The sequence below is a fragment of the Typopeltis vanoorti genome, chromosome 9 (assembly GCF_054136105.1).
Source record: "Typopeltis vanoorti isolate ZY-2024b chromosome 9, IOZ_Tvanoo_1.0, whole genome shotgun sequence".
NCBI lineage: Eukaryota > Metazoa > Arthropoda > Arachnida > Uropygi > Thelyphonidae > Typopeltis > Typopeltis vanoorti.
Genome location: NC_143557.1, coordinates 18,172,025 through 18,183,754, shown reverse-complemented (window position 1 = coordinate 18,183,754; position 11,730 = coordinate 18,172,025). Strand labels below are relative to the sequence as shown.

At 35.2% G+C, this 11,730-nt stretch overlaps 1 protein-coding gene across 1 annotated transcript in view; it reads left to right on the top strand.

Annotated features, from left to right (window-relative positions):
• The first annotated feature begins 636 nt into the window (after positions 1-636).
• LOC150102907 (uncharacterized) overlaps positions 637-11,730 on the top strand; it is a 105,456-nt gene continuing 94,362 nt past the window's right edge. Inside the window, exon 1 of the mRNA XM_090398352.1 lies at positions 637-1,143. Coding sequence (XP_090254478.1) covers positions 639-1,143 — 505 coding nt within the window. The 5' untranslated portion in view covers positions 637-638. The remainder of the gene's footprint in view (positions 1,144-11,730) is intronic.

The following is an 11,730-nucleotide window of genomic DNA, read 5'->3' as shown; positions in this document are numbered from 1 at the left end:
TGAACAGTCTGAACATTGGGCATTCTTATCAGGGAAGTGCACCATCTGATTTAAACTTTCCATTTACTTCAGTTGAAAAAGCTGGGAATAATCTTTCTTTATTAAATAGTACTAACAATGATATTATGTTTGTCTCACTTGGAACAGAAGACTTTTATGATAATTCAAATGATAGAATAAGTAGTTCTCAACGGGATACAGGTGCCATCTTGATTGAAGATGATATATTTCCAGAAGATACTTTAGATCCTATTGAAATATTTAATTTGCTTGAAAGTGAAAACTTATATAGTAGTAATGAGGTACACGACAAATTTTGCAATAATGTTTTGGCTGTTGATGACTGTAATCTGGTTAATAGTGCAAGTGATTTAACAAGCTGCTTTATGACAGTAGATTCATCCATGGAATATGATTTATCACACTCTCAAGGAAAGGAAGTTTTATCAATCGAACATTTAAATAGTAACACTGGTGAGTTTGATTTTTCATTATTTCAGAATCATACATTACCTCAGGATGCACGATCCAGTCTTTCGACAAGTTGTCCACTGGGAATTGATAGCACTGTTGATCAGCAGTCCAAGGTATTACTATCAAATAGAACTTTACAGCAAAACTTACCTGACTGGCTACATATGATTTCTCCAAGTGCAAATGAAAGAGAAAGGTCTTCTGAATGTATTTTATCATCAAGCTGTCCTTTGCTAGGTGCAGATAGAATGCCAGATACTGTTGCTGATATCCAAGATTGGACTTCTAAGGTATTAACTGTAAAGCCACATAATAACTTTTCATCCTCCTCCTCAGGTGGTCTTGCAGATTGTATGAATATAGCTACTAGTCATTCACTTTCCAAATGTCATCCATTTAAAAAGCAAACTCTGCAATCTCCTTCTGATACATTTTTTTATTCATCTCATATCTCCACTTCAGAACCTTCAGCACATATGTCCCATTATTTGTCTTGCAAATTTCTGAGTGAGGACATGAAGCAGAATGTTACAAGACCGAGATATTCCAGTGTAAGATCTCTCTCTCACTTTTCTTGTTTATCATTATCAAATGATGATAATAGCCAACAGGAGGATTCTGATCATGATGAAGATGATGAAAATTATGAAAATAATTCTTCAGATGAAGGTAATTTTTTTAAACATTTTAAATAGTTTATGCATAGAAATCCATAGTATAGAGTTACTGTTATTTTAATACTAAAATTATCATATCATTACTGCATGGAATTGATGTCTTGTTGTGGAATTCATTTTATCTTTTCATAACTATATAGTTTTCCGAGGTGCATCCAGAAAATAAGGTCTGTTCAGAATTTATTGCCAAATAAAATATGGGAGAGGGGTTGCACATGCGTGGTAGCATAGAGTGAGTCATTAGCTAGCTGCTGATTGAAAAATCAGCATATTGAAAAATATCAATGTGAATATAGCAGTGGGCCTGGATGGTATATCAACTCGTGTGCTACGAGAATGTGCAAGTGAAGTGGCAGTGCCCCTGATGAAGTTGTTTAATCTAAGTTTTAGCTCTGGCAAGGTTCCAAGGGAGTGGAAAGAGGGTAAGAGAGTTCCATTGCATAAAGGCTTCAATACAGAAGTAGCAAATTACAGGTTAATTAGTATCTCTGGAGTAGTGGTTAAAGTATTGGAAAAGTAGGTTAAAAGTAAAATTCATAAATGGGTTGATAGGAATATGATACTTAATAGGGGACAACATGGCTTTATAGAAGGTAGGTCCTGCCTCGGTAATTTATTCACATTTTATAATATGGTGACAGCAGAATTGGATAAAGAAAATGGCTATACCATGATACTGCTGGCATTATTACAAATGACTTTGATAGAATACCACATGGAAAACTATTATGTCCATTATGTCTATTCCTATTTGTTGCAACTTGTGTAGCAAGTTGCAGCAAATCGGAATGGACATGAGGCTAGCGGCATGGATAGGTGGGTGGCTGATAGACAGACATCAGAGGGTGGTGTATGCTGGGGTAGAATCAAAGCGAGTGAGGATTGGTTGGTTAGTTATTTTTGATTTTTATGGTGCAAAGACATCAAAGGTCATACTTCACAAGGACACAGGTAATTTGGTAAATGGTTAGTAGCACAATCACAAACATCCATGCCCCTGGCAGGATTTGAACTTGCAGCCTCTTGGCTGGAGAGCAGATATGCTAACCACTCGGCCATCCAGTCCAACGTGAGTAAGGGTGACTTGTGGGAGTGTTCCATGGCTCTGTACTAGGACCACCACTATATACATTAATGATATAGCAGAAGATTTGAATGGGGCTATTCAGTTGTTTTCTGATGATACAAAAACTAGGGAGGACAATATCAGGTCTTTCAGAAAGTAATGTCATTTTTAGCATTAAGTTTTGAAAGGATACAAAAGATAAATCACTTGCTAATTTGATCAAGTATATATTCTCCATTTGAATCAGTAACACTCTTCGAACGTTGTGAAAGCTTCATAATGCCATTTCTATAGAATTCAGGAGGTTTGAAGGCAAAGAAGTTGCCTAGACTCAATTTCAATGCCTGTAATGTATCATATTGTTTTTGATTAAAAAAATAATTTAAAAAACAAATTTTTCATTGAAATATTGTGAACTTTGAAATAAGTGTTAATCTGAAGATGCAAAATCAGGAAAATAAGAGGATGTGGAATCTTTTCCCAGCCGAGTTCCTCAATCAGGGTACAGGTGATTCTTGCACTTTGAGGGCATGCATTATCATAGTGAAAAACAACACCCTTTCAATTGACTAGAGAACACCTCTTTTCTTCACTTTTTCATTCAATTGATCCAGTTGTTTGAAGTATACTTCAGCTGTGATTGTTCGGTTTTGTGGCAACAGTTCAAAGTCTATAATACCAGCTGCTTGACAAAACCTTCTGAGGGTGAAGGTCTTATTTTGGCTGAGGCCACATTTAGCCTGTTCCCCTGAATGAATCCACTGCCTTCAGTGCTTAACATTCTTGTAAAGTATCCACTTTTCATCACCGGTGACTACATGATTAAAAAATAGAGATTGAACCTCTCTAGAATGAAAAGCAGATGTTGACCCACTCTCTTTGATTGTTGTTCGTCATTTCATGAGGAACCCAATTGCTGAGCTTAGACACTATTCCAAGTTCTTGCAAATAGTGATGGGTGGTTGATGACAATGAATTAAGATCTTTTGCTAAATCATCAACAGCTGCATTGGCATTTCTTTCAGTAGTGGCTTCTAGAATAACATTATTGAGAGAGACAGGGCACCCAGAGTGAGGGCAGTATTTCAAGCTAAAGTTTCTTGGAAGTTTTTTTCACTTGGTTAGACTATAATAAATTTAGTTTAATCAAAACTGGTCTGGGTAGTGGCCCTTCCCTTAATGCATAGTATTATACATGTCAGCAAGGAGATGTGCTTTGCATTATGGGAGATACTAAGACAAGTAGTGATGAGAGCTTGGTCATGAGTTGCCTCAGTTCTGAAGATACTTCGGGCACAAACTTTGTTTGCTTACACTAAAGGATTAAACTAAATTTATTATAGTCTAACCAAGTGAAAAAAAAAAACTTCCAACATCTTTCTCTAAATCCAGAGTAATTTAATAATAAGGTGAGACACCTTTTGGTAACTCGTATAGGTAAATATGACCTCTCCATTGCTTCCACCTTAGTATCACCACCTCTGGGTCTAGCTCCCACTAACGAGACCTCAATAAAGGTCGAAACCGGTTGGAAGCTTGGGTGATGAACGGCAGTGCTGTAGCCCATGAAGTTAACTGAGGCACGGCTGTTACCCCTCAGATGACATATGAGCAAATGAGCAGCTCTGCTCGGTGGTTAGGTGAGCCTGCCACGGGGTAGAGCCAACTCTGAGTTCTTCTCAGTGGCAGGATGAGCCTGTTACTAGGGGAACAATGCTGAGTTTTTGGAGTTTGACCTGTACTTGAACATTCAATAAAGGTCAAAACCGGTCTGGGTAGTGGCCCTTCCCTTAATGCATAGCATTATACATGTCCACAAGGAGATGTGCTTTGCATTATGGGAGATACCAAGACAAGTAGTGATGAGAGCTTGGTCCACCTTTACCAATAGCTGCGTCAGTCCTGAAGATACTTCAGGCTCAAACTTCATTTGCTTTCACTTGGATAAAGGATTAAACTAAATTTATTATAGTCTAACCAAGGGGAAAAACTTCCAACATCTTTCTCTAAATCCAGAGTAATTTAATAATAAGGTGAGACACCTTTTGGCAACTGGTCTTCTTCTTCTTCCTAACATGGAATATAGGCCATGTGGCCTGTTCCGGTCTCATGCCATCTCTTTCTTGGTCTTCCGATTCTTCTTTTTCCACTTATTTTGTATCTATATAATATTTTTGGTAGTCTGCTGTTGTCCATTCAATTTAAATGATCTAGCCATTTTTGTTTATACTGTCTTATGTAGTAATTAATTGGTTTGATTTTTAGGGATTGTAAGATTTCTTCATTTGTTTTGTGGTCCCACTTGGTCTATCCAGCTGTTTTTCTGAGGAACTTCATTTCTGCTGTTTGAATTCGTTTTTCATCTTTCCTTTTCATGGTCCATGTTTCGCTTCCGTATAGTAGAGTTGGTTTTGACAAGACATTATATAGTCTGATTCTAGTGTGTTTTTTTACCAGGGATGGCTTAAATATACTATTTATTATGCCATTTACTTTGACAAAGTTTGATATTTTAGTGTCTATGTCTTTTTCTTCTTCGTATGATAGATCACATCCCAAGTATCTGAAAGTGTTTACTTGTTCTAGTATTTTATTATCTATCACTATTTTACTTCTTATTGGGTTTTCTCCTTTGAATGCCATTATTTTTGTTTTTTCTTTGGATATTGTCATATTATATTGCTTTGAGATATCATTTAATGATTTTAATGATCTTTGTAAGTCATCTTCTGATGTAGCTAATACTATTTGATCATCTGCAAATAGTAGTGTATCTATCTTCATTTGCGGGGTCATTTGTATACCAAATGGGTTATGCTGTTTCCAGATTGTTAATATTTCATTTATATATATATTGAAAAGCAGAGGTGAGAGGGTACATCCTTGTCGTACTCCTCTTGATATATCTTTCCATTCTGAGGTGTGTTCTAATTTAACTGCTATTTTATTTCCTGTATATATTTCTTGAATAGATTGTAAAAGTTGGTTTGGTATGTTTAAATAAGTTAATATTTTAAACAATTTTTGTCGACTAATTTTGTCAAAAGCTTTTTCATAATCTAATTTCATTATGAAACAGTTTTTCATAATGCCACATGTGTTTCTTTTTGAAATTCTCTTCTCTTTTCTATTAATAATTTTAAAGTAAAAATAGGATCTATGCAGGATCGGCCTTTTCGGAAGCCATTTTGTTCTTCTAGTAATTTGTTTTCTACAATGCTGCTTAGTTTCTCTTTTAATATTCCTGCATATATTTTATATCCTGTATTCAGCAGGCTAATTCCCCTATAATTATTGCAATTGTCTTTATTTCCTTTTTTATAGATTGGGATGACCAGTGCTTTTTTTCCAAAAGTTAGGGGTTTTTCCGGACATCCAAACCACATTAAAAAATTTCAAAAGTCTTTCATTAAATTTTTCACCTGCATTTTTGTATAGTTCTATATTTATATTGTCTTCTCCTGGCGTTTTCCTATTTTTCATCTTCTTTATTATATTTTTCAGTTCTAACATTGTGATATTTTCTATTAGGTCATTCTTTGTCTTATAAAATTTTAATTCATTGTTCTCATCTGTCCAGAGATTTTGGAAATAGGTCACCCATTTTTCTAAATCTATTGTTTGTATTTTTATCTTTTCTTTTATTTCTTTATTCATGTATTTTATTACTTTATAGGTTTTGGGTTGTGGCTTAAATAAATCCTTTTCTAGTTCTGTTACGAAATTGCTCCATCTTTCTCTATGTTTTTTCCTTACTTCTCGTTTTTGCAATTGCACTATTTCTTTTATACTCTATTTCTGCTTCTATTGTTCTGGAATTTAGCCATTTCTGGTAACTGTCCTTTTTGGTTTTTATTATATTTTCTATTTCTTTGTTCCAGTCTCGTAGTCCTCTTTTTCTAATCCATTTGTGCTTTATTCCTAAGGTTTCTGTTGCTGCTTTTGTGAGAATTTGTTTCAAATTTTCCCATTCATCTTCTATGTCACTTTATTCATGTTTCGTTTCTGTTTTTAAGTTTGTGCATTTTTGATATTGTAGTCTAACTTGAGGATCCTGTAATGAAGAAATTTTGTAGCTTGGCTGGTAAGAATTTTCAATTCTATGTGTTTTTAGCCACTTTGGTTTAAAACAAATTTTTGCTGATACCATATAATGATCAGAGTTTAATTCAAAGCCTCGATATGCTCTTACGTCTAAAATTAACTCCGCTAATTTAAAATTTGTGATAACGTAGTCAATTACTGATTTGTATCCTCTCGCTGACCAAGTATATTTATGTATTTCCTTGTGTTTAAACATTGAATTCATTATTCTCATATTATTATAAATGACAAAATCGTGCAATCTGCGACCATTTTGATTACATGTATCTTCACCAAATTTACCTATGTTTGTTTTGTATTTTTTGTTTCCTATTCTGGCATTTAAATCTCCTGCTAGCAGTAAATAGTCAGTTTTGTTTGTTTTATCTATGGCATTCTGTAATTCTTTATAAAATATATTACTGTCTTCTTCTTTTCCCTCTTCTGGTGCATATGCACCAATTATTGTTATGTGGCCTCTTAATGTCTTGAGTCTAATTTCTATTAGTCTTTCATTCAAATAGTTGTAATATACAATATCGTTCTTTAGGGATTTTTGTACCATAATCATTATACCTGCTTTTGCTCTTTCTTCTCTTTTTACCCCACTGTAGATTTGTATATAGTTGTTTGTTTTTTTTGTACCTTTTTGTTTTTTCTTTGTTTCTGTTACTATACATATCTTTATGTTAGCTTGGTTTAGTTGTTTATCAAGTTCTTCTTCTTTGTGTGCAATGCTTCTCACATTCCATGTTGCAATCTTCATTATGTGTTCCTTTTTCCAATTTCGTTTACCGTTTTCTGGGTTGTGGTCTTTTCCCTGACAGTCCGTCCGGCTTCTCTTTGCATGAAACTTGAAAGTATTTTGAATTTCCCCAGGGCAGGTTACTAACCTGTCGCTGGGTAAGTCCAGTGGTAGGGCTGCTACCTAACGCCTCTGGACAGGCGGATCTAACAGCATTTACCCTGTTAGGGTGTTAAGGTTATACCGTAATTTAATAATAAGGTGAGACACCTTTTGGCAACTGGTATAGGTAAATATGACCTCTCCATTGCTAACACCTTACTATCACCACCTCTGTGTCTGGCTCCCACTGACAAGACCTCAATAAAGGTTGAAACCGGTCTGGGTAGTGGCTCCTTCCCTTAATGCATAGCATTATACATGTCTGCAAGGAGATGTGCTTTGCGTTATGGGAGATACTAAGACAAGTAGTGATGAGAGCTTGGTCCACATGTACCATGAGTTGCCTCAGTCCTGAAGATACTTCAGGTGCAAACTTTGTTTGCTTATACTTGGATAAAGGATTAAACTAAATTTATTATAAGCTAAAGTTCCCTTATCAAAATTTTTGGAACTATAGCTGGCACTTTCACACACACAGAACATTATCGCCATACACTTCATGCACATTTTTTACAGTGTTAGGAGCATTGTTGCCTTTTTTGAACTCATATAAAGCATGATGTGCCTAATGCGCTCTTCATTGACCTCCATGGTAATAAATGATTATATAAACAACTTGTGTATGATGTTACCTGATACAACATGTAATGGAATATACTAGGGGTTTGAGAATGTTCAATCTAGTAATTGCATCTGAGAATTTGTCTGTAATGAATATGATGACATTGCCACCAATTAGTAAGAGTGATCATATGGTCTTGACCTTGGTGGTGGCTAAACATGTTGAATTTTCAGTTAAGATGGGGTATATCTGGAATTACAGGACTGGTAAGTATGACAAGCTTAAGAGATTGTTGGGATCAGTGCATGTAAAAACTGCAATGACTGGATGTTGATTCATTTTAGAAATTATGGACTTTACAAACCGTGTTATAAATAACTATTTTATTTTCCCGAAGTTTCGTCCTTCATATTAAGGTCATCATCTGGAGTATATACAAGGACAAGCTGAGTTATATTTCACACAGTACGCTAAAGAAACAATGATTTGATCACCAGTTATTCTACTGGCATGCCTCTAGTGGAAAAAAAAATACAGATAAAATTAATTAATTATTTAGAAACTACATCAAAGCTAAATTCTATTTAAGAAAACATGAGAGAAGCATTCTTTCACATAGATAGTTTTCTTGCAGTAACGATGATGTCCTATTTTTAACATGACAATTAATATATTAGATTTAGGATTCTGGATTATCTACAGTCCTGTTTATAGTTAACTCTTAGAGAGAAAGGTTCCGTGGTTGGAATATGTGCCTTCTATATGCTTGGGATTTTTAGACCATCATTATTGTTCAGATTGGGGTGGTTGATAAGAATCTCACAGACCTCCTTAATATTTGCATTCATACCATGTTTTGGTGTGATGTAAACAACTGGTGCTTTTCCAGTCAGTTCTATGTAAAGTGTTCAGCGCATGATCAGAAAAGCCAGCTTCACCATAGTTATTATATTTAATGTGTTATTTATGTTCCTTTTGTCTGATAGGAATTGTGTGTCCCATTTCCCCTATATATGGTAGATTACAGGTGCAATAAATACGGTATACTCTAGGGTGGGCCAGCGGAGAGAGTGGGTCTTTGGATGAGTTGAGTAAGCTTTTTTAATTTTGCAGGAGGTTTAAAGGTGGCTTTGAGGTTGTATTTCTGTAGTATTCTGTTTATTTTATCTGATGTCCCTTTAATGTAAGAAATAGTTATAGTTTTATTGTAGTCTGGTTTAGCTTTGTTTTTTATTGAGGTCTTGTAGAGAATTATGTTAATAGCGTTTTGGCTGCAACCATTTTTTAGAAAAGTATAGCTGATAACTTTAAATTCATCTTTCAGCACTTGTTCATTGGAGCAGATCTCAAAGGCCTGGTTTTTAGAGTATTAATGACACCTAGGTTTTGTGTTGGGTGGTGGTGGTAGGAGTTTATGTGTATATATTATCCAGTATGTGTCAGTTCTGGTAAACAGTGAAAGAAAGACTGCCAGAAGGAAGACGCCTGACAAGTGTATCTAGAAATGGAAGTGTGTTCTGTTTTTCAATCTCAATTGTGAACTGTTTGTGTTGTTTGTTTAGGTGGCTAAGGAAAGTGTCTAGAATCTGACAGCCATGGGGCCAGATCGCGAAAACATCGTCAATGTATTTAAGCCAGACTTTGGGTTTTAAAGGAGAGGAATCTAGAGCATGTTGCTCAAAATGTTCCATATACAAGTTAGCAAAAGGGGGGGGGGGATAATGGCAGGCCCATTGCTGTGCCTTTTTTTTTGGAGGTAGAAAGCGTTTTGCCATACAAAATAACCAGAATGTAATACATGCACAAAGAACACCATAATATATCTGGAGGGAATTTGTTCTGTAAAAGAAGGATTGTCTCATTGATTGGAACATTCGTAAAGAGGGCAGAGATGTCAAAACTGACTAATAAATAATCTTTTTCTAATGTAATGTTTTTGATTATGTTTATGAAATGTGTGTTTCTGATATAGGAGGGGAAATGACCTACCAACTCCTTGAGTGTTGCCGCTAATTTCTTGGCTAGGTGATAATTCGGACTGTCTATACTTTCGACTATCGGCCGGAGTTGTGTGTTTTCTTTGTGTATCTTTGGTAGACCATAAATTCTCGGGGAACGAGTGTAGTGCGGAAGTAATTTTTTGACTGTATCTTTGGGCCATGTAGTAATTGATTTAAGTAGTTTCTTTGTTTTCTTTTTTATTCTATTGGTTGGGTCGTAGTTAACAAGTTGGTATGTACTATTGTCCAAGACTAGCAGATTCATTTTTTCTAAATATGTGGTTCGGTTTAGAATAACAGTGGCACTCCCTTTATCAACTCTAGTTATTAGAATGTTTGGATTTGATTTTAATGATTTCACCACTGTTAATTCGTGTTTAGTTAAGTTGCTTGTTATTGTTTTCTTATAATTTATATTTAAAATGTTGGCAGTTTCTAAACATATTTTGTCTGCTATGGTATTTGGGATGAATCTTAAACCTCTTTCAATATTACAAATAAAATCCAGTTTGTTCATTAATCTGGGTGCTACGGCAAAATTTAGACCTTTGCTGAGTAGTGAGAGTTCATCTTTGTTTAACGCATGGTTGGATAGGTTAACTACGTTACTGTTACCTGCATGCAATTGGTTGTTTCTTGCTTCTGATTGGTTGTAAACGTTCACTGTGGAGAAATTCAAATATGTCTGTTGGTTATGTCGATCTTTTAGTCTATGAAATTTGGATATGAGATTTTCTTTCTTAGTTTGAAGGATATGGTTCACCGTGTTGTCCATAACCTTTTTGAGGGTAATCCAAATATGTGCTTTCAAGTAACTTGAAAGTTCAGATTTTACATTTTGTTCCTGGTTTTGAGTAACGGCCAAGTTTTTCCTAGTGGCCTGGATCTGTTCTCTGAATATTGCTTTCTCCATGCTGTGGTATATTCGTTGAGGTAAATTTTCTATTTAGTTTGATGCAATTTGGAATGATATTGCTGTCCCTACAAAGTTTTAAAAATGCCAGTCGATTGATCAAACCAGAAACATGTATCTTCAACTTACCCTATTGATTGCATCGCTTGTGGGCCGAATCTCCGTGAATTATCAGAACAAAAATGAAATGTAACTCAGCTTGTCCTTGTATATTTGTATATACTCCAGATGATGACCTTAATATGAAGGTCGAAACGTCATCGGGAAATTAAAATAGTTATTTATAACACGGTTGTAAAGTCCATAATTTCTGAAATGAATGTTGATCACTGTGCAACACTAAAAGGAAGGATTCCGATAATTCATGGAGATTCGACCCACAAGTGATGCAATCAACAACACAAATGCATACAGTTCACAATTGAGATTGAAAAGCAGAACACACTTCCGTTTCTAGATACACTTGTTACACGTCTTCCTTCTGGCAGTCTTTTCTTCACTGTACCGGAATCCGACATATACTGGCCAATATATACACATAAACTCCTACCACCTAACACAAAAACTAGGTGTCATTAATACTCTAAAAACAGGGCTCTGAAGATTTGTTCCAATGAACAAGCGCTTAAAGACGAAGTTAAAGTTATCAATAATACCTTCCTAAAAAATGGTTACAGCCAAAATACTATCAACAAAATTCTGTACAAGACCTCATCTAAAAACAGAAATAAACAAGACTACAATAAAATTGTAACCATTTCATACATTAAAAGGATATCAGATAAAATAAACAGGATACTACAAAAATACCACCTTAAAGCCAACTTTAGACCTCTGCGAAATTCAAGAACTTACTCAACTCATCCAAGGATCCACTCCCTCCACTGGCCAACCCCGGAGCATGCCGTATTCATTGCACCTGTAATTTTCCTTATATAGGGGAAATAGGACACACAATTCCTATCAGTAAAAAGGAACATAAATGACACATCTAATAAAATAGCTAGTTGCAAAAAGTCTCACATTATCGGAGAAGACGTAATTCTGC